The sequence below is a fragment of the Cetorhinus maximus genome, chromosome 12, assembly GCF_964194155.1.
Source record: "Cetorhinus maximus chromosome 12, sCetMax3.hap1.1, whole genome shotgun sequence".
Lineage (NCBI taxonomy): Eukaryota > Metazoa > Chordata > Chondrichthyes > Lamniformes > Cetorhinidae > Cetorhinus > Cetorhinus maximus.
This window is the reverse complement of record NC_135890.1, coordinates 68,273,015-68,292,465: the sequence shown is the minus strand read 5'-3', so window position 1 is coordinate 68,292,465 and position 19,451 is coordinate 68,273,015. Positions and strand designations below refer to the sequence as shown.

Genomic DNA, 19,451 nt, shown 5'->3' with positions numbered 1-19,451 from the left:
GGATGTTTCCTCTTGTGAAAGAGTCTAGAGCCAGGGAACACAGTTTGAAAATTATGGGTCTCCCATTTCAGACTGAGGAATGGAGATTTTTTTTCTTTCAGGGGTCATTGGTCTGTGGAGCTTCCTCCCCCAGAGAGCAAAGGAGGCTGGGTCATTGAACATATTTAAGGCAGAGTTAGATTTTTCATCAACAATGGTGTCTTAGGCTATTGGGTTGGTGGGGGGCCACAATCAGGTCAGTCATGATCTTATGAAATGGTGGAACAGGCTCAAGGGGCTGAATGGCCTGCTCCTGCACCTAACACTCAAGTTCTTGTGTTTGCCCTGGGAGGGAACAGTCCTTTTAACTCCAGGCTGTTTCGTCGGGGAGCGGTCCCTTTAACTCCAGCAGAACAAAAACAGAAATACCTGGAAAAACTCAGCAGGTCTGGCAGCATCGGCGAAGAAGAGCAAAGTTTGCCGATGCTGCCAGACCTGCTGAGTTTTTCCAGGTATTTCTGTTTTTGTTTTGGATTTCCAGCATCCGCAGTTTTTTGTTTTTATCCCTTTAACTCCAGGCTGTTCCCTGGGGGAGCGGTCCCTTTAATACTCTGCCTCGGTTTGATTTCCGGTTCCGTGGAAACACTGGACTACAACTCCCGGCATCCTCCTCGCCGGCCACGCATGCGTGCCTCTCTTTTCCTTTAGGCCGCGGCCGTGCTGCCGCTTCCGAGTTTCGCTGGATCCCCGGCCGGCATCAGGTAAAGAGCTTTCACCCCGGCCCCTCTCACTGGGAGTGCCCGGGATCACTGAGGGAGGGACCAGCTCCCTATGAGGACTCGGAGCGCAGGCAGGCTCTGCCAACCGGGGTGGAGGGATTACCTGAGCAAGAGGGGGTAAATGCCCAGGAGGTAAATACCCGGGCTGGGGGGGGGGGGTGATAAATACCCCGGAGTTAAATGGGGTTCAATACCGGGGATAGGGGTAAATATCCAGGGGTTGAATGGGGGTGTTGAGTAATAACGGGGGTGGTAAGTATTGGAGGTAAAGACCCCGGGGGTGGAATGGGGTGGGGGCTGTGAAACAGCCAGGAGTCTGGGAGGGTAATTGTTGGGGTTGGGGATGGGCGGGGGGTCGGGTCAGTAGCCGGGGGAGGTTGGGGGGTGGGAGCCTAGGGATGCTCGGGTGGTGTTGGAGTGAGTGTGGGGGAAGGGCAGGTGGTGGGGATTAAATACCAAGGGCTGTAGGAGGTTGTAGATACCAGGCGGAGTGTCTGAAACACTTGGGGCTGTCGTGGGGGGGAGGGGATGGTGTAAGGGTGAAGCACACAGAGGGAAGAGTGAGTGAGGAGTCAGTAGCCTGGGAAGTAAAGGGGGGAGGGGGTGTGAGGTGAGAGTGCGAGGGAGGGATGGGGTGAGGTGAGAGTGCGAGGGAGGGGGGGTGAGGTGAGAGTGCGAGGGAGGGGGGGTGAGGTGAGAGTGCGAGGGAGGGGTGGTGAGGTGAGAGTGCGAGGGAGGGGGGGTGAGGTGAGAGTGCGAGGGAGGGGGTGAGGTGAGAGTGCGAGGGAGGGGGGTGAGGTGAGAGTGCGAGGGAGGGGGGGTGAGGTGAGAGTGCGAGGGAGGGGGGGTGAGATGAGAGTGCGAGGGAGGGGGGTGAGGTGAGAGTGCGATGGAGGGGGGTGAGATGAGAGTGCGAGGGAGGGGGGGGTGAGGTGAGAGTGCGAGGGAGGGGGGGGTGAGGTGAGAGTGCGAGGGAGGGGGGGTGAGGTGAGAGTGCGAGGGAGGGGGGTGAGGTGAGAGTGCGAGGGAGGGGGGTGAGGTGAGAGTGCGAGGGAGGGGGGTGAGGTGAGAGTGCGAGGGAGGGGGGGTGAGGTGAGAGTGCGAGGGAGGGGGGGTGAGGTGAGAGTGCGAGGGAGGGAGGGTGAGGTGAGAGTGCGAGGGAGGGGGGGTGAGGTGAGAGTGCGAGGGAGGGGGGGTGAGGTGAGAGTGCGAGGGAGGGGGGGTGAGGTGAGAGTGCGAGGGAGGGGGGGTGAGGTGAGAGTGCGAGGGAGGGGGGGTGAGGTGAGAGAGCGAGGGAGGGGGGGTGAGGTGAGAGAGCGAGGGAGGGGGGGTGAGGTGAGAGCGAGGGAGGGGGGGTGAGGTGAGAGAGCGAGGGATGGGGTGAGAGTGCGAGGGAGGGATGGGGTGAGAGTGCGAGGGAGGGAGGGGAGGTGAGAGTGCGAGGGAGGGAGGGGGGGTGAGGTGAGAGTGCGAGGGAGGGAGGGGGGGTGAGGTGAGAGTGCGAGGGAGGGAGGGGGTGAGGTGAGAGTGCGAGGGAGGGAGGGGGTGAGAGTGCGAGGGAGGGAGGGGGTGAGAGTGCGAGGGAGGGAGGGGGTGAGAGTGCGAGGGAGGGAGGGGGTGAGAGTGCGAGGGAGGGAGGGGGTGAGAGTGCGAGGGAGGGAGGGGGTGAGAGTGCGAGGGAGGGAGGGGGTGAGAGTGCGAGGGAGGGAGGGGGTGAGAGTGCGAGGGAGGGAGGGGGTGAGAGTGCGAGGGAGGGAGGGGGTGAGGTGAGAGTGCGAGGGAGGGAGGGGGTGAGGTGAGAGTGCGAGGGAGGGGGGGTGAGGTGAGAGTGCGAGGGAGGGAGGGGGTGAGGTGAGAGTGCGAGGGAGGGAGGGGGTGAGGTGAGAGTGCGAGGGAGGGAGGGGGTGAGGTGAGAGTGCGAGGGAGGGAGGGGGTGAGGTGAGGGTGCGAGGGAGGGAGGAGGTCAGTAGCCGGGGGGGAGGATGGCGCGAGGGGGTCAGTTGCCGGGAGAAAGTTGGGCGCGAGGGGGTCAGTAGGTGTGGGTAGATGGGTGTTAGGGGTTCGGTAGCTGGGGGAAGGTGGGTGTGATGGGGTCAGTTGCTGGGGGGAGTTGAGTGTGAGGGGGGTCCGTAGCTGGGGGGAAGGTGGGAGTGAGGGGGTCCGTAGCTGGGGGGCAGGTGGGTGTGAGGGGGTCCGTAGCTGGGGGGAAGGTGGGTGTGAGGGGGTCAGTAGCTGGGGGGAGGTGGGAGTGAGGGGGTCAGTAGCTGGGGGGAGGTGGGAATGAGGGGGTCAGTAGCTGGTGGGGAGTGGTAGTGAGCGGGTCGGTAGCTGGGGGGAGGTGTGTGTGAGGGGGTCAGTAGCTGGGGGGTGGTGGGTCTGAGGGGCTCAGTAGCTGGGGGAGGTGTGTCTGAGGGGGTCAGTAGCTGGGGCGTGGTGGGTGTGAGGGGTTCAGTAGCTGTCGGGATGTGAGAGTGAGGGGGTCAGTAGTTGGGGCGGGAAGGTGGGAGTAAGTGGGTCAGTAGCCGGTGAGGGGAGGTGGTAGTGAGGGGGTTAGTAGCTGGGGGGCGGTGGGTGTGAGGGGGTCAGTAGCTGGGTGGAGGTGGGTCTGAGGGGGTCAGTAGCTGGGAGAGTTGGGTCTGAGGGGGTCAGTAGCTGGGGGGAGGCGGGTGTGAGGGGGTCAGTAGCTGTGGGGAGGTGTGAGTGAAGGAGTCAGTAGCTAGGGGGAGGTGGGAGTGAGAGGGTCAGTAGCTGGGGGCGAGGTGGGAGTGAGGGGGTCAGTAGCTGGGGGTTGGGTGGGAGTGAGGGGCTCAGTAGCTGGGGGCGAAGTGGGAGTGAGGGGGTCAGTACCTGGGGGCTGGAAGGTGGGTGTGATGGGGCCAGTAGCTGGGGGGAAGCTGGGTGTGAGGCGGCCAGTAGCCAGGGGGGGCCGTGGGGGGTGGGAGGTGGGAGTGAGGGTGTCAGTAGTTGGGGAGGTGGGTGTGAGGGGGTCAGTAGCTGGGGGGAAGGTTGGTGTGAGGGGGTCAGTAGCTGGTGGGGGGGCGGTGGGAGTGAAGTGGTTAGTAGCTGGGGGGATGTGGGAGTGAGGTGGTCAGTAGCTGGGGGGATGTGGGAGTGAGGGGTTCAGTAGATGTCGGGGGAGGTGGGGGTGAGGGGGTCAGTAGACGGTGGGGGAGGTGGGAGTGAGGTGGTCAGTTGATGGCGGCGAGGTGGCAGTGAGGGGGTCAGTGGCTGGGGGAAGGTGGGAGTGAGGGGGTCAGTTACCAGGGGCAGGTGGGTGCGAGGGGGTCAGTAGCTGGGGGGAAGTTGAGTGTGAGGGGGTCAGTAGCTGGGGGGTAGGTGGGTGTGAGGGGGTCAGTAGCCGGCGGGGGGCGGTGGGAGTGAAGGAGTCAGTAGCTGGGGGGAAGATGGGTGTGAAGGGGTCAGTAGCCGGTCGGGGGAGGTGAGTGTGAACGGGTCAGTAGCTTGGGGGAGGTGGGTGTGAGGGGGTCAGTAGCTAGGGGGAGGTGGGTGTGAGGGGGTCAGTATTGGGGGGAGGTGGGTGTGAGGGGGTCAGCAGCTGGGGGAGGTGGGTCTGAGGGGGTCAGTAGCTGGGGGGAGGTGGGTGTGAGGGGGTCAGTAGCTGGGGGGAGGTGGGTGTGAGGGGGTCAGTAGCTGGGGGGAGGTGGAAGTGAGGGGGTCAGTAGCTGGGGGGAGGTGGGAGTGAGGGGGTCAGTAGCTGGGGGGAGGTGGGAGTGAGGGGGTCAGTAGCTGGGGCGAGGTGGGAGTGAGGGGGTCAGTAGCTGGGGCGAGGTGGGAGTGAGGGGGTCAGTAGCTGGGGCGAGGTGGGAGTGAGGGGGTCAGTAGCTGGGGGCGAGGTGGGAGTGAGGGGGTCAGTAGCTGGGGGCGAGGTGGGAGTGAGGGGGTCAGTAGCTGGGGGCGAGGTGGGAGTGAGGGGGTCAGTAGCTGGGGGCGAGGTGGGAGTGAGGGGCTCAGTAGCTGGGGGCGAGGTGGGAGTGAGGGGCTCTGTAGCTGGGGGCGAGGTGAGAGTGAGGGGCTCAGTAGCTGGGGGGAAGGTGGGAGTGAGGGGGTCAGTAGCTGTGGGAATGTTGGGTGTGAGGGGGTCAGTAGCCAGGGGGAAGGTGGGTGTGAGGGGGTCAGTAGCTGAGGGGAGGTGGGAGTGAGGGGGTCTGTAGCTGTGGGGGGGAGGTGGGAGTGAGCGGGACAGTAGCTGGGGGGAAGGTGGGTGTGAGGGGTTCAGTAGCTGGGGGGGAGTTGAGTGTGAGGGCGTCAGCTGGGGGGGAGGTGGGAGTGAGGGGTTCAGTAGCTGGGGGGGAGATGGGTGTGAGGGGCTCAGTAGCTGGGGGGTGGTGGGAGTGAGGGGCTCAGTAGCTGGGGGGAAGGTGGGAGTGAGGGGGTCATAGCTGGGGAGGAGGTGGATGTGAAGCGGTCAGTAGCTGGGGGGAAGGTTGGTGTGAGGGGGTAAGTGGCCGGGTTTGGTGGGGGGTGGGGTGGTGGGAGTGAGGGCTCAGTAACTGCGGGGAGGTGGGTGTGAGTGTGTCAGTAGCTGGGGGGAGGTGGGTGTGAGTGGGTCAGTAGCTGGGGGGAGGTGGGAGTGAGTGGGCCAGTAGCTGGGGGGAGGTGGGAGTGAGTGGGTCAGTAGCTGGGGGGAGGTGGGTGTGAGTGTGTCAGTAGCTGGGGGGAGGTGGGTGTGAGTGTGTCAGTAGCTGGGGGGAGGTGGGTGTGAGTGTGTCAGTAGCTGGGGGGAGGTGGGTGTGAGTGTGTCAGTAGCTGGGGGGAGGTGGGAGTGAGGGGGTCAGTAGCTGGGGGGAGGTGGGAGTGAGGGGGTCAGTAGCTGGGGGGAGGTGGGAGTGAGGGGTCAGCAGCTGTGGGGAGGTGGGAGTGAGGGTCAGTAGATGGGGGCGAGGTGGGAGTGAGGGGGTCAGTAGCTGGGGGTAGGTGGGTGTGAAGTGGTCAGTAGCCAGGGGGAGGAGAGGTTGGGGGAAGGTGGAAGTGAGGGGCTCTGTAGCCGGGGGGAGTTGGGAGTGAGGGAGTCAGTAGCCGGGGTTTGGGGGGGCGGTGGTGAGGGGGGGTTCATGTGTGTGTGGTGAGAGTGAAGGGGTCAGTAGCCTGGGGGAGGAGAGGTTGGGGGAAGGTGGGAGTGAGGTGGTCAATAGCCGGGGGTAGGCTGGAGTGAGTGGGTCAGTAGCTGGTGTTTGGTGGGGGTTGGGGGTGGGTCGTGTGTATGGTAGGAGTGAGGGGGTCAGCCGCCTAGATTCGGCATAGGTGGCCAAATTGCAGCAGTGTCCTCAAGTACATTAGTGGTGCCAATTTGTGCGTATCCTTCTTGGACGTCTCTCCGAAAAGACTATGTGTACTGCTTAAAATCTACCTCTTTGGTCATGTCTCCTAATATCTCCTTATGTGATTTGCTGTCAAATTTTATAAATGCTCCAGTGAAGTGATTTGGGATGTTAGGCTATATTAAAGGTTCTGCTAAAAATACAAGTTATTGTAAAACTGATTGTCTGACAAGGATTGTAACAATCGGCCTGTGTAAATAGCATTGGCTATGGCGAGCCTTGAGCCTAATAACCCTAGATCTTTCAAATTTATCTGTGGCTATTTCGACACCAATTGTCGAGTGCATCTGTTCAACTTCCTTTCTATATGCAGTACTTTACTTTTAAATCTATGTTAAAGATCATCTGCTGCTTGTGTGCTCCTTGATGTATTTTAGTGAGCTCATGTAGTTAAACCTTGGCTCTTGTTTGAGATTTGTCAGCCACTTTGACCAATTAACGTTGAGCTTCTGAGTTGAAGTCACAGGCCCAGTTATGGCAGGGATAGGGGAAGGTGTTTAGATATGAAAAGGGCTTGGATGTGGTTGTAAGAGCTCTGCGGCATTAGCCCAAGAGGCAATGACTAGCTGCGATTGCTGAGTGGATTTTATGTCTATGGTGATGTACATCGGAGTGCTGCAGTATGGCAGGGTAAGGAAAGTCACTTCTCCATCTCTCAATAGTGAATTTGGGGGCAAAAATTATTGCATTTTAAGGAAAAGAGCTTTGGTCAGTTTTGGCTTGAATTGGAAGCTGCAGTTATGCTGTCCACTGCACAAAGTGGAAAACTGATATAATAACTGAGATTTACTTGCCATGTTTTGGGATGTCAAATTGGCACTCCTGTTTGTAGCCTGGTTCCTGTCTCCCAGCATTCAGGGGGTGGCTTGGAGGCTGTGTGTAATGTTGTTACAATGTGATGACACCAGTTCCCTGGAGGAAGCACTGGCCAATAAGCCAGGACTTCTACCTGCAGCCCCAAGTGTTGAACAAAGTTCACCATGGTTCAAACTCTTTCGAGTTATCAACAGTCACAGATTGCAACTCTTTCGAGTACAATCACAGTTCTTGGTTTTCCGGGAGTGGGACATGAACCCACAACCCTCTGATTCAAAGGTGAGGGTGCGATGAACTGAGCCACAGCTGTTCAACTTTTGCACGAGGATGAATGTTGTTAATTGTATAAATTAAGGTTAAATATACACAGGTGGAGGGCAGTAATTGGATGATTACTTGAGCACATAAAATGAGACACTTTGCCCCTTTAAGGGGCAGTTAATCAGTTAACTTGTTATTAGTGCATTTATTTAATTGATGTACGCAAGAGAGCAGAAAGAGACACTTAGGGGAATTCTTGTGGTGCAATGGGTGGTGTCCCTGCCTTTGAGTTAGAAGCTCTGGGTTCAAATCCAACCCCAGGATGGACCTCAAAAGTACATTCATAACGTGACCAAACAGGTTGATAATCAACTTGTAAATCCATCCAACATATGTCAAAGGTAAGAGCAGGAGAGATTCCTGGTCAGCCATGTGATGGAAAGAAAATAGGAGCTTCTACCATCACTATCCATAACTCCAGGCTACAATATGCATGTTGTCATAGCAACTCGGGCTCCTGGGGCCGGGGAGGTTGGGGGGCAATTGGCTTAGTTGGCTGGGTGGCCGGTGTGGATCATGTTGGAGTCAACAGCATGGGGTTCGAACCCTGTTCTGCTGGGGTGGATTCGGCACCTGCTTCCTTGCCCTACCTATGGTGGAACGGTCAGTACTCTACCTGTTTTAAGATTATCAGCCAGGCTTGCAGTGTGGCTCACTTACGCTTGCTAGAAGTTGCAAGAATGTGTCCAGACATTAAGCTTTTCTCAATTAAGCAAAAGCACGGGGGGCAACGACTCCCTGGTGGAAGTTGTGCTGCTGTGGGTTGGACTTGCCCTCGGGCAGACAACTCGAGAAGAAGACTACAGCAGGGGTATGCAAACAGCAGCTTTTGGGTTGTCGGGAGCAATTGAGACCTCAGTGATGCAACACAGCTTACTACAAATCAACCTGCAAAACCTTCCAATAGTCCTATGACAGGCAGTAATAGCGGGAGAGTCATTTGGTCAGCCAAGTTGATGCGGAATGGCACCCCTCAAGCTATAGCCTCTGGAAAACCTAGCAATGGAAACAGATGTAAGCATGTGCTTTGTCTACTTCATGACTCTATAGACACGAGATGCCTTCTAAGTCTAAGAAAATGGTATTAAGAGACACTTATTGACACCTATGGGAGAAGAATTAGTAGCTGTACACTTGTAATGTTTCACTCTGTGACTAAATCTAAAACTGAGTAAAGATTGGCTTCTGGTCTCCTACTTCACCAACTGGCTGTCAGGAGTTTAATAAATGTAACATCAGTAATATCAATTGAGCTTGAAATACCAGCACAGGAGGAGTTAATTGTATTTGGCAAATGAGCTCTGGCTGAGGTGTTGCCATGGAGAATGCATCAGGGAATAGTTGTCTCCCTGCTTTTGTTCAATTGAAAAAAATGTAATGCCTGGACATATTCTTACTGTTTGCAGAGGACAAGGCCCTGGTGTATGAATATATGTGACTTCTAGCAAGAATAAGTGAGCCACATTGCAAGTCTGACAATCTTAAACAGGCAGAGTACTGACCGTATTCAACCAACTTGTGGTTCTAAAACTGAGTATTAGATGTAATTCCACAATTGGACAGCACTTATTGATCAACCACAGGTGTGTTATGAATGACACTAACAACCAATTTAAGTCAGGCTCGCAATGTAGCAATGCCTTGACCAATCACAGTCCACTTGCCAACCAATCAGCACCCTTTTCTCATGCAGTATGAATTGTTGTTCCCTGTGAAATTTGGTGGTATTGCGTCTGTCCTGATCAGTGCAAGATGAAAAACTTCAATAACATGCCTTTTTTTTTAGCAAAACTCAAATTCTGTACTACCAAATGCCTTGTATATTCAGCATCAATTCCTTACATTCTGTGTAGTTCCCCTATAGTTATTTATTTATTTTATTCATTCATGGGATGTCAGCATCGCTGGCTAGCCTGCATTTATTGCCCATCTCTAATTGCCCTTGTTCAGAGGGCATTTTTAGAGTCGACCACATTGCTGTGGGCCTGGAGTCACATGTAGGCCAAATGGCAGATTTGTTTCCCTAAAGGACATTGGTGAACATTTTTAAAACTTAATCCCATTTGTGCTTTGGATGGCTTTTCCCGCCTGTAATTTTAATCTTGAAACTTTGGAAAATTATACTGTTTCGTGTCTTTCAGTCCTTTTCTCAGTGTACGTAATTTATTTCCTTGAACTGCATTTTCCACCCCTCTGCCCACTCTCATAACCTACCTAATCTAATGCAGCCTACCACATTTGGCCACAGCTTGACATCTCCTAATCTGGTGTCATGAGCAGGTTTTGATGAATGTCCAAATTATTGGCAGCTTTAGAGAACACAGTTCTGTATCCCCTGGACACTCCATTGGCTACATCTCGCCAGTGTGAGAACCGTCCATTTAGCCAATTCTGTACCTATGCTGTCACTTTATCTTTGATACCATAGGGCTTCAGTCTTTGCACTGCATCTCTAAAGTGAACACTTCATGAAATGTTTGGAAAACCTCAATGTACCACATTCATTTTGTCAACACACTGCCATTGCCTTAAAGAAATTGACTTGTCAGTCATAATCTGTTCTTCATAGGTCCCTGCTGACTGACCCAAACCTTTTCAAATTCTCACTGATGCTAGCCCTGGCACTTCCTAGAAGTTTAATAGGTTTCCTACCATCAATGTGAGATTAACTGGATTTCAGGTACCCCGATTATCACTTTGTACAATGGCACAACCTTTGTCATTCTCCAGTTGTTTGGTGCAGAGCTGATTCTCAATGGATTTTGGTGGGCGCCTCTTGTTAATTTACTGAAGGGTGTAAGCAGTCAATTTAAGTATTCATGATAACACTGCACGCTCAGACTGATAGGTGCGACCTAATCTATTCAGCATGTGTTCCACTGGCATTTTGTTTTCATTTGTTTTATTTTGGATCAGGGTTTGATGTCACAGATTTGGATCGTTGGTGTTACATTACAATGTCTTTTTAGGGATTTCTTTTAACTGAGCTGTTTTGTATTATGTTTCAGCCAGTTGTTGTGGTGAGGATCTCCTCCCCCCTCATTGCCATTTGTCATCATGGCTGACACAAGTGACCTGGACCATCAGATAGAGCAGCTAATGCGTTGTGAACTCATCAAAGAAAGTGAGGTGAAAGTGCTGTGTGCCAAAGCCAGGTATGGAATTAAGCAGAGTATAACCTGTTGAAGGATTGGTGGGGAGTGAGCTACTTGTTTACAATTTAAATTTTGTGTTTAAGCAATGGTAGCGTTGCACACAGAATGTGTGTTTGCAGCAGGAGGTTGAAACATTTTGCAATTAAAATGAATGAGTCTTATGTTTGAGTTTTGAAATCCAGGAAATCATCCAGGCGAAGGACAGCATTCTATGTTTAATGGAGGTAAGGGTCTGAGTGTTTAGGGTTTTATTTAACCCTGCAGTTTAAGGTCACTTTGACCTTGGAGAGACCTGTCCCAGCACTGCCTGTCGGTGTTCTGAATTACGCAAATTAAATGAGCATCGGAACAGGTGTTTCAATCATGTAGATCCTTGAGCCTGTTAAGCCATTCAATTAGATCATGGCTGATCTGCACCTTAATTCTGTTTACCTGTCTTGGTTCTGTAACCTTTAATACCCTTGCCTAACAAAATTCCTATCAATTAAAAATTTCAGTTGACTTAGTCACTTGGCCTCAGCAGCTTTTAGGTGGGGTGGGGGGAAGAAAGTTCCAGATTTCCACTCCTCTTCGCATGCTCTCTCCTCTGACCTGGTTGCTAGAGGCAGCCTCAAACGTCAAGCACAAGGTCTCTTGTCCAAACCCTGGTCTGTGCTGAGGTAGCTGATCTGAGTTTTGAGAAGCATTCTACAGTTGACCTTTGTCAGCAATGTGAAATCAGCAGGGCATCTACTCCTGACTGCCAGTCAGTGACCCAAGCAGGAAAATGTACCAAACTCCAGCAGGATGAGCTATGACTACCATGGTTTCCACAGTTGGTTAGCCTATCATCATTTTCTTTCTATCCCCCCACTACCCTGGCCCATCAGTGCTTTCCTTTTAGGCTGGAATTCAGCCAGGTGGCCGAACAAGTACTCTGTTTGCACGATTGTGTAATACATGCACAGTCCTCTAGAATCCTGTAGATCTTCAAGGCCTGTTTCAATAGCAACAGTTTATAGATTCTGTGGCAAGACTACTGAAGATAATGTGTCAATGTAATTAAGTATCTCAAAAAAAGACAGCTTATGTTTAGTAAAATTAAGCCTTTTAAACTTTTAAAAACAATGGACTGTACACGCTGCTGCTTGCTATTTATAATAACTGTGTCTCACCTGATGCTTCAGCTACACACTGGTGGTATTTTAATTTAAAGTTGATACTTAAAACAGTGGACCTCTTGTTTTAGTTCAGAGTTTTACGTGATGAATGTACAGTTAAACTGCAGCATAGAATGGCAAATCTTCTGGTATCTTTAAAGATGAAATGATCCCTGTTAACAGGTAAATTAAGGCAGACTTGCATTGAAGAAGAACCCTTTCATGACCTCAGGACACCCCAAAGCACTTTCTAGTCAATGAAGTGTAGACACTGTTACAATGTAGAAAATGTGATGGCCAAAATTGCACACAGCAAGCTGCCATAAACTGCAGTGTGATCAAGTCCAGATCATCTCTCTCGAGTTGGTAGAGGAATAAATATTGGCCAGGAATCTGGGGGAATCTCCCTTGCTGTTTCTGAAATTGTGCCCTGGAATGTTTTAAGTACACTTGCAGATCAGTAATCAGCTGCTGTAACATTCAACAGTGTGCACTCTGCTCACTGGCATTTCTAGGAAATGAGAAAACTATACTCTGATTTTCAGTTTCAAAAAGAGTAATGCCTAATCTTGAGATTTTTATTGGGATATGCAACCTGAGTGTACAAGTTGTGAGATGCCTTCCAGTGCAAATCGCTGGGGGCTGGAAGTTGTCAGTTTACACCATTTAGAGCATCAATCGGGTTGTGCAGGGCAAAACTGCTGAGGGGGAACTGGATGATGGATTCTGCAGCTGTGGAATTGCGAATGTGTACATGGACTGCTGCAGGGCCTGTTGTTTTCCTGTATCATGCACCAAGGTGAGACCCAGTGAACCTTCAATAAAATCGTGCTTCAGTTGCTGACTGCCAGCTGGAACCCATGGGGAAATCTGAATCAGTGCCTCTTTCACATGCCCTCGCCTTACTCTGAGACAGAATGGGTAAATGTGTGGCAGAAGGTGTTCAATGTGTGAGGTCATTCATCCACTTTGGATCTGAGACACATCACATCTTCGCGAGAAGAGACTAGGAATTAGTCTGAGTGAGTGCTGTTGACCGCATCTTACAAACTACTGCCCCATCTTCAACCTCCCTTTCCCCTCAAGTCAGTGAATGTGTTCTTGCCTCCCAGATCCACGCCCATTTTTCCTGCAGCCCCATATCTGAATCTCTGCAATCACGTTTCTGCCCTTGCCATAGCACTGAAATGGTCTTTATTAAATTCATATGTTGTCCTATTTGTCTGACCATGGTAAACTATCTCATCTCCTCCTCATTCTTGACCTGTCTGTGGTTACACCAACTTCCTCCAACACATCTCTACCATTGCCGAGATAGGTGAGACTGCCCTCACCTTCCATTCTTATCCCATCTGCTTCCATTCTTATCTATCCAATTGTAGTTGGAGAATTGTCTGCAATGGACATTAAGGGATATGAAGAAAAGCAGGTAAATGGAGTTGTGTACAGATCAAACATAGTCTCATTCGATGGCAGAGCAGGCGCACGAGGCTGAATGGCCTTCTCTTGTTTCTTTGGCCAATCCTTTTCTCTCTCTACCTGCTGTTTCTTGTTCCCAGTCCTGCTCTGTTGCTACCCTGTGGTGTCATAGCCTGTATTTCATCCACTTTGAGTTCTTAACTGGCTGTGTAATTATTATGGCATTAGTTTGGGTTCGATTTGGATTACCTGATAGATTTTTTTTTTAGTTCATTTTATGTGGGCGTCACTGGCTAGGCCAGCATTTATTGGCCATCCCTAATTGCCTTTGAGAAGGTGGCGATGAGCTGCCTTCTTGAACCACTGCAGTCCATGTGGTATGCACCCACAGTGCTGTTGGAAGGGAGTTACAGGATTTTGGCCCAGCAACAGTGAAGAAACGGTGATATATTTCCAAATCAGGATGGTAAGTTGCTTGGAGGGAAACTTCCAGGTGGTGTTGTTCCCATCTATCTGCTGCCCTTGTCCTTCTGGATGGTAGTGGTCGTGGGTTTGGAAGGTGCTGTCAGAAGGGCCTTGGCGAGTTTTTGCAATGCAACTTGTAGATGGTACACACTGCTGCCATTATGCGTTGGTTGGGGAGGGAGTGAATGTTTGTAGATGGGATGCCAATCAAGCGGCTGCTTTGTCCTGGATGTCAAGATTCTTGAGTGTTGTTGCAGCTGCGCTCATCCAGGCAAGTGGAGAGTATTCCATCACACTCCTGACTTGTGCCTTGTAGGTGGTGGACAGGGTGCACCTATATCACATGGACTGCTGCAGTTCAAGAAGACAGTTCACCATCACCTTCTCAAGGGCAATTAGGGATGGGCAATAAATGCTGGCCTAGCCAGTGATGCCCAAATCCCATGAATGAATGAAAAAAAACATTTGTCAGGGCCCATAGCCTTTGCAGCGTCCAGTGCCTTCAGTTGTTTCTTGACATCATGTGGAGTGAATTGATTGGCTGAAGACTGTCATCTGTGATGCTGGGGACCTCTGGAGGAGGCCAAGATGGATCATCCACTTGGCACTTCTGGCTGAAGATTGTAGCAAATGCTTCAGCCTTATCTTTTGCACTGGTGTGCTGGGCCATCATTGAGGATGGGGATATTTGTGGAGCCTCCTTTTTTAGTGAGTTGTTTACTTGTCCACCACCATTCACAACTGGATGTGGCAGGGTTGCAGAGCTTAGTCTGACCTGTTGGCTGTGGAATCGCTTAGCTCTGTCTATCACTTGCTGCTTATACTGCCTGGCATGCAAGTAGTCCTGTGGCTTCACCAGGTTGACACCTCATTTTTAGGTGTGCCTGGTGCTGCTCCTGGCATGCCCTCCTGCACTCTTCATTGAGCCAGGGTTGATCCCCTGGTTTGATAATGGTAGAGTGGGGGATATGTCAGGCCATGAGATAACAGATTGTAGCTGAGTATGATTCTGCTGCTGCTGATGGCCCACAGCGCCTCATGGATGCCCAGTTTTGAGTTGCTAGATCTGTTTGAAATCTATCCCATTTAGCCTGGTGGTAGTGTCACAACACCGTGGAGGGTATCCTCAATGTGAAGACGGGACTTTACCTCCACAAGGGCTGTGCGGTGGTCACTCTTTCTGGTACTCATGGACAGATGCACCTGCGGCAGGTAGGTTGGCAGGCATCTGCAAGTTCCATTGAATGAAAGGTTAGTAAGCTGAATTTGAAAATAACATTTCCCTCTACTGATTGGAGGCACTTGGATAAAGTGGAGGCCTGGGACTTGTGAATTAGACCAAGGACTTTACATGACTGGGTCACCTGGACCAGTAATAACATAAAAGGGGAAAAGGTTTGGATAGTAACTGAAGCAAGGCAGGAGTTTGTAAACTCTGCCAGTAAAATACAGAGTAAGCAATTAGAAGCTGTAAGTATCATTACAGACCTCAGTAATTCACTTGGTTTCCCCTTTGGTTGCTGTGGTTTCACCCAAATAAATGGGGCCATTGAAACTACCTTGTTCCAATTGGCCAGCATGTAAATAGATTAGGTTTTACAACTTGAGGTCATGAAGAGATTGACTTTTGACTTACACAGATGGCGTTGAAAGAAAGGCAAACCCTGTTAATATAGTGTGTTAGTGACCGCTTGTCTGTAATTGTGAGAGGAGACATTCCTGTCAGTACAGTGTATTAGTGACTGAATTGCTCCCCCTTATTTTTTCTTCCTACCCCCCGTCCCCCCCTCCCCCCCCCCTCCTCCCCCCACCACACACTTTTAAAATAAAACTCGGTGAATCCTGTACCTGTTCATGATGCTGTGCTTCCTGCTGCTTGGCTTTCTAGTGGGGACGGAATGCGCATTCAGTTGGTTTAGTTTGTAGTTGCTAAATGGCCATTTGGATAAGAAGCCCAAAATGTGCTCATTGGCTGTGGAACTGCACCCCTGTCCCCCCCCCCACCGTCCCCCCCCCGTCCCCCGTCCCCCAACCAAACGTTTGGAGGAAGGAGACGAGTAGAATATTGAATAAGAAAGCACCTCTGATCGCTCTGATCTGCTGTGGCATGCCTGTCTATAGTTGGAGGCACGGATTTCCAGGCCAAAGAACTGCTACATTCACCTTTCTCACTCCACAACAGGTGGAAAATGCTGTCATGTATATGAGATTACTTTGCTGCTCCCTGGAGGCAGAGCTGGCACTGCAACATTAGACACAAAAAACAAAAAATGCTGGAAGAGCTTAGCAAATTGAGGGAAGTGCTTGAAAAGGGAGTTTGGGCCCTTGGACGGTAAGGATGGGGGAAGTAAAAGGGCTGCTCCTTTACTTCCCCCCCACTCCTTCCTGTCCAAGGGCCCAAACCTCCTTTCAAGTGAGGCAGTGCTTCACTTGCACTCCCCTCAATTTAGTCCACTGCATCCGCTGCTCCCAATGCGGTTTCCTCTACATTGGAGAGACCAAACGCAGACTGGGTGACCGCTTTGCAGACCACCTTTGGTCTGTCTGCAAGCCTGACCCAGACCTTCCAGTCGCTTGCCATTTCAGCACCCCATCTTGCTCTCATGCCCACATGTCCATCCTTGGCCTGCTGCAAAGTTCCAGTGAAGCCCAGTGCAAACTGGAGGAACAGCACCTCATCTTCTGATTAGGAACTTTACAGCCTTCCGGACTTAACATTGAGTTCAACAACTTCAGACCATGAACTCTCTCCATCCTCACCGCTTTTTGATCCCCTCTTTTTTCTATATTCATTTTTTTTTTCAATTTTTATTTATTTCTTTTCCACTTATTTTCATTATTATTTTAAAAATTTATTTCCATTTTATTCATTGTTTTATCCCCAGCTTTTTAGCCTATTTTCGATCTTTTCTCCCACCATCGTCCCCTCCCCCTCCCCACCCCCACTAGGGTCATCTGTCACTTTCCAGAGTGCTTCCCCTGGTCCGGCCATTATCACATTCTGCTTTTCACTCTTAATGTCCCCATCAGCACCACCTTTAGCCAGTACCACCACTATTAACAGCCCTTTGACCTTTTTTATGGCACCTTTTGCAATCTCTCCTTTGCCTCCAACTATCGCTGGCCTTCTATCCAGCTTCACCTGTTCCCCTTAAACAATATTTAAAAATATTTCACCACATTTCTACTTCCCTTTAGCTCTGAAGAAGAGTCATACAGACTCAATGTTAACTCTGTCTTTCTCTCCACAGATGCTGTCAGACCTGCTGAGTTTTTCCAGCATTTTTTGTTTTTGTTTCAGATTTCCAGCATCCGCAGTATTTTGCCTTTATCTTACTGCAACGTTAGAGGCTGGCTCTCATTTGTTCCCCTATTTGAGATAGTACATCTACGAGTATCGCTGTTCTTGCCCTGTGCCCAAGGCCCAAATTATCTGCAGTGCTATCACGTCTCTTGCCAGCTGTGTTTTTCCCTCCGAGTATTTCCCATCTTCTCCAATTCACCTACAAGTCAGACTGTTTGATGCTCTCTGCCCATTGGTCTTGTCTGTTTTATTCAGCTGATTTTGTAAGTGCTTGAATCCAGCCTCTTAAACCTCTATAATCAAAACGTTTAAAGTAGCATTATCCTCTTCCTTGTTTTCAAATCTCTCCAGGGCCTCGCCCTTCCCCTCTCCATCTCTGTAATGTTCCCCAGTCCTACAGCTCCTCCAAGTCTGGCCTTTTGAGGGTCCCTGATTTTAAGCATTCCATAAATCGGTTGCTGTGCCTTTAGTTGCCTGAACCCTAATCTCTGGAATTCCCTCCCTAACCCACTCCCTCTCTCTACCTCAATTTCCTCTGTTCAAGAGACTCCTTAAAATTTGCCTCTTTGACTAAACGTTTAGTCATTTGCCCTAATACCACCTCATATGGCTCAGTGTCAAAAATTTTGTTTAAAATGCCCTAAAGAGTATTATTAATTCATTAGGTACTGTATCAATACAGGTTGCTGTCTAGACTAGGAGATAGTTAGAATCAAGAGTCCAACATTGGCCTCCACTTGAAATTGCAACATATCTCGTGTTGTTTAATGTGCTGTGGGCTCTGTGTGTGTCTGTGTCTGCTGTTGACCATAGCTGAGCTCAGCAGTGCTTTAAACACACTAGGCGATGCAATATTTTAATTTAAGGTACAGGAACTCCACTTTGTCCAGTATGGGCCTACTCATCATAACCAAGCAGTCCCGTATTGTCAATACAGGCACTTAAGAGCCACTGGTTTAGCTCGCTACCACTTGGCACCTAGCTCTTTCACTCAGCTCCAAACACAGCTAGCTGCTTTTTATTAGTTTAACATGCATAATTTATCAAAAAAACACAAATATTGTGCGTTTATACAACTTTTTTTCAGGTTTTTTGAAAGGTAAGGCTATTACAGGCTACAGAAACGAGGTGAATAGAGATACACATCATCCATAATCTAATTAAATGGTGCAACAGGCTCCAAGAACTGAAAAGTATAGGAGAATGCATATCTAGATGATCCATTACGCCCCAGTATACTAACAAATCTCATGTCAAAGATGTAGAAAAGCATCCAGTTATTTATTTCTGCAAAGGGAGGTGCCAACGAAGCATGAGTTAATCTTGGGATATGTTCAGGTCACTTCCCCCATGGGGACATCCTGAGCCAGTTTAGCAGGTGTAGATCCGAATCAATGTTTCAGACCCCACATGAGCTGTCAACAATGCCGGTGTCCACTAATGAAAAGACATTATCTTGATGTTACTCCTCCCAACAACGGAGAGACTTCCTGATGTTTACACATTGCTGAATGCATTGGGGTTTGTTACAGAAGTTGGAATGGAGGGGCTGTGAATTTGTGTCTACAGTATGTGCCCTTCAGGCAAGCACAGTGCTACCTCCTTTCTGAGAAATGTGGGAGGTTTACCAACAGCTGCCCTCTGTGCCGAGGAGGTAGACCTCTGACTCACCATTGAATCACATTTGATTAGCCCTTGCTTCAGTATAAAGCCTGGAAATAAAACACCACCATGTATTTGTACTGGTCTAGCCAGAAGTGCTGTTTCCAACACCAACAAAGAATACTTTAATTTAAAAGGTACCTCTTCACATCTTCAAGTCCTTAAAGATTGCACAGCCAATCAGTTTTGGGGATGCAGTGGCATAGTGGTTATGTCATTGGACTAGTAAACCAGAGACCCAGGCTAATGCTCTGCAATGCCCACATCCCATCAAAAAATATTTTTGAAAATTTTTTTTCTCAGGATACACTGGAACAGGATGGGGTTGGGGGGTGGGCAGTGTGGTGGAGTCCTACAAGTAGCAAGTGAGGATCAATCTGTTTTCAAAAGCGTGTTGTATCACAGCATCAGCAATATGAAGTCAAGGTTAGAGCTGTTCTTTAACAGAGGTTAACAGTGCAGTTGTGTTACCAGAAGAGTCTAATCTCAAATCTATCTTATTTCTAAACAGGGAGATTCTTGCTGAGGAGAGCAACGTTCAACAAGTAGATTCCCCGGTCACTGTGAGTTCATTTATTTATATTTGTACATTAGTTTGGAACTCGTGCAGTGTCTTTGTGTGCATTCATTGTGGAGATGTGGAAGGTTTTATATTTTATCTTGAGGTTTTTTTTTAATTGCTCCTGATTTTGTTTTCTTTTCAGCTTAGAATTATTTGAAGCATGTTTTGTTTTAGCGAGATTAACACCGTCAGGCACCGGGGAACCTAGCAGAGCTGGGACATATCTGGTATCTGAACACCATGGCTTGGGGATTGTCCTGCATTTTAAATGGGTCAGAGTATTTTCCCTCTGCCCCCTTGCTTCAAGGGCCTGAAGTGAAATGAGCTTGTGCAGTCTTGAGCCATTCCCTCGAATATGAGTGTAATGCACTACAGTAAATTCATTTCTAAAATGGAAATGTCTGCAGGTTAGGAGCAGAGGGGAAGGCTAAGATCCTGCTGTGGTTGGGATTCTAAAGAGCTGGCTTTATTCTTTGGGCTATGTGTTGCCTGACTGATTTAGTTATCAGAC

The 19,451-nt window shown here is 50.1% G+C and overlaps 1 protein-coding gene across 6 annotated transcripts in view; it reads left to right on the top strand.

Annotated features, from left to right (window-relative positions):
* Nucleotides 1-645: 645 nt before the first annotated feature.
* LOC144687537 (serine/threonine-protein phosphatase 4 catalytic subunit) overlaps nt 646-19,451 on the top strand; it is a 38,220-nt gene continuing 19,414 nt past the window's right edge. For 3 of the 6 annotated variants that reach the window (XM_078553813.1, XM_078553814.1, XM_078553810.1), the window contains exons 1-3: nt 646-740; nt 10,243-10,389; nt 18,890-18,941. In XM_078553813.1, the coding sequence (XP_078409939.1) occupies nt 10,292-10,389; nt 18,890-18,941 (150 nt within the window). In that variant the 5' untranslated portion in view covers nt 646-740; nt 10,243-10,291. Of the gene's footprint in view, nt 741-766; nt 891-6,596; nt 6,723-10,242; nt 10,390-18,889; nt 18,942-19,451 lie in introns of those variants that run through there. The other 3 variants (XM_078553811.1, XM_078553812.1, XM_078553815.1) reach the window with 3 other exon arrangements.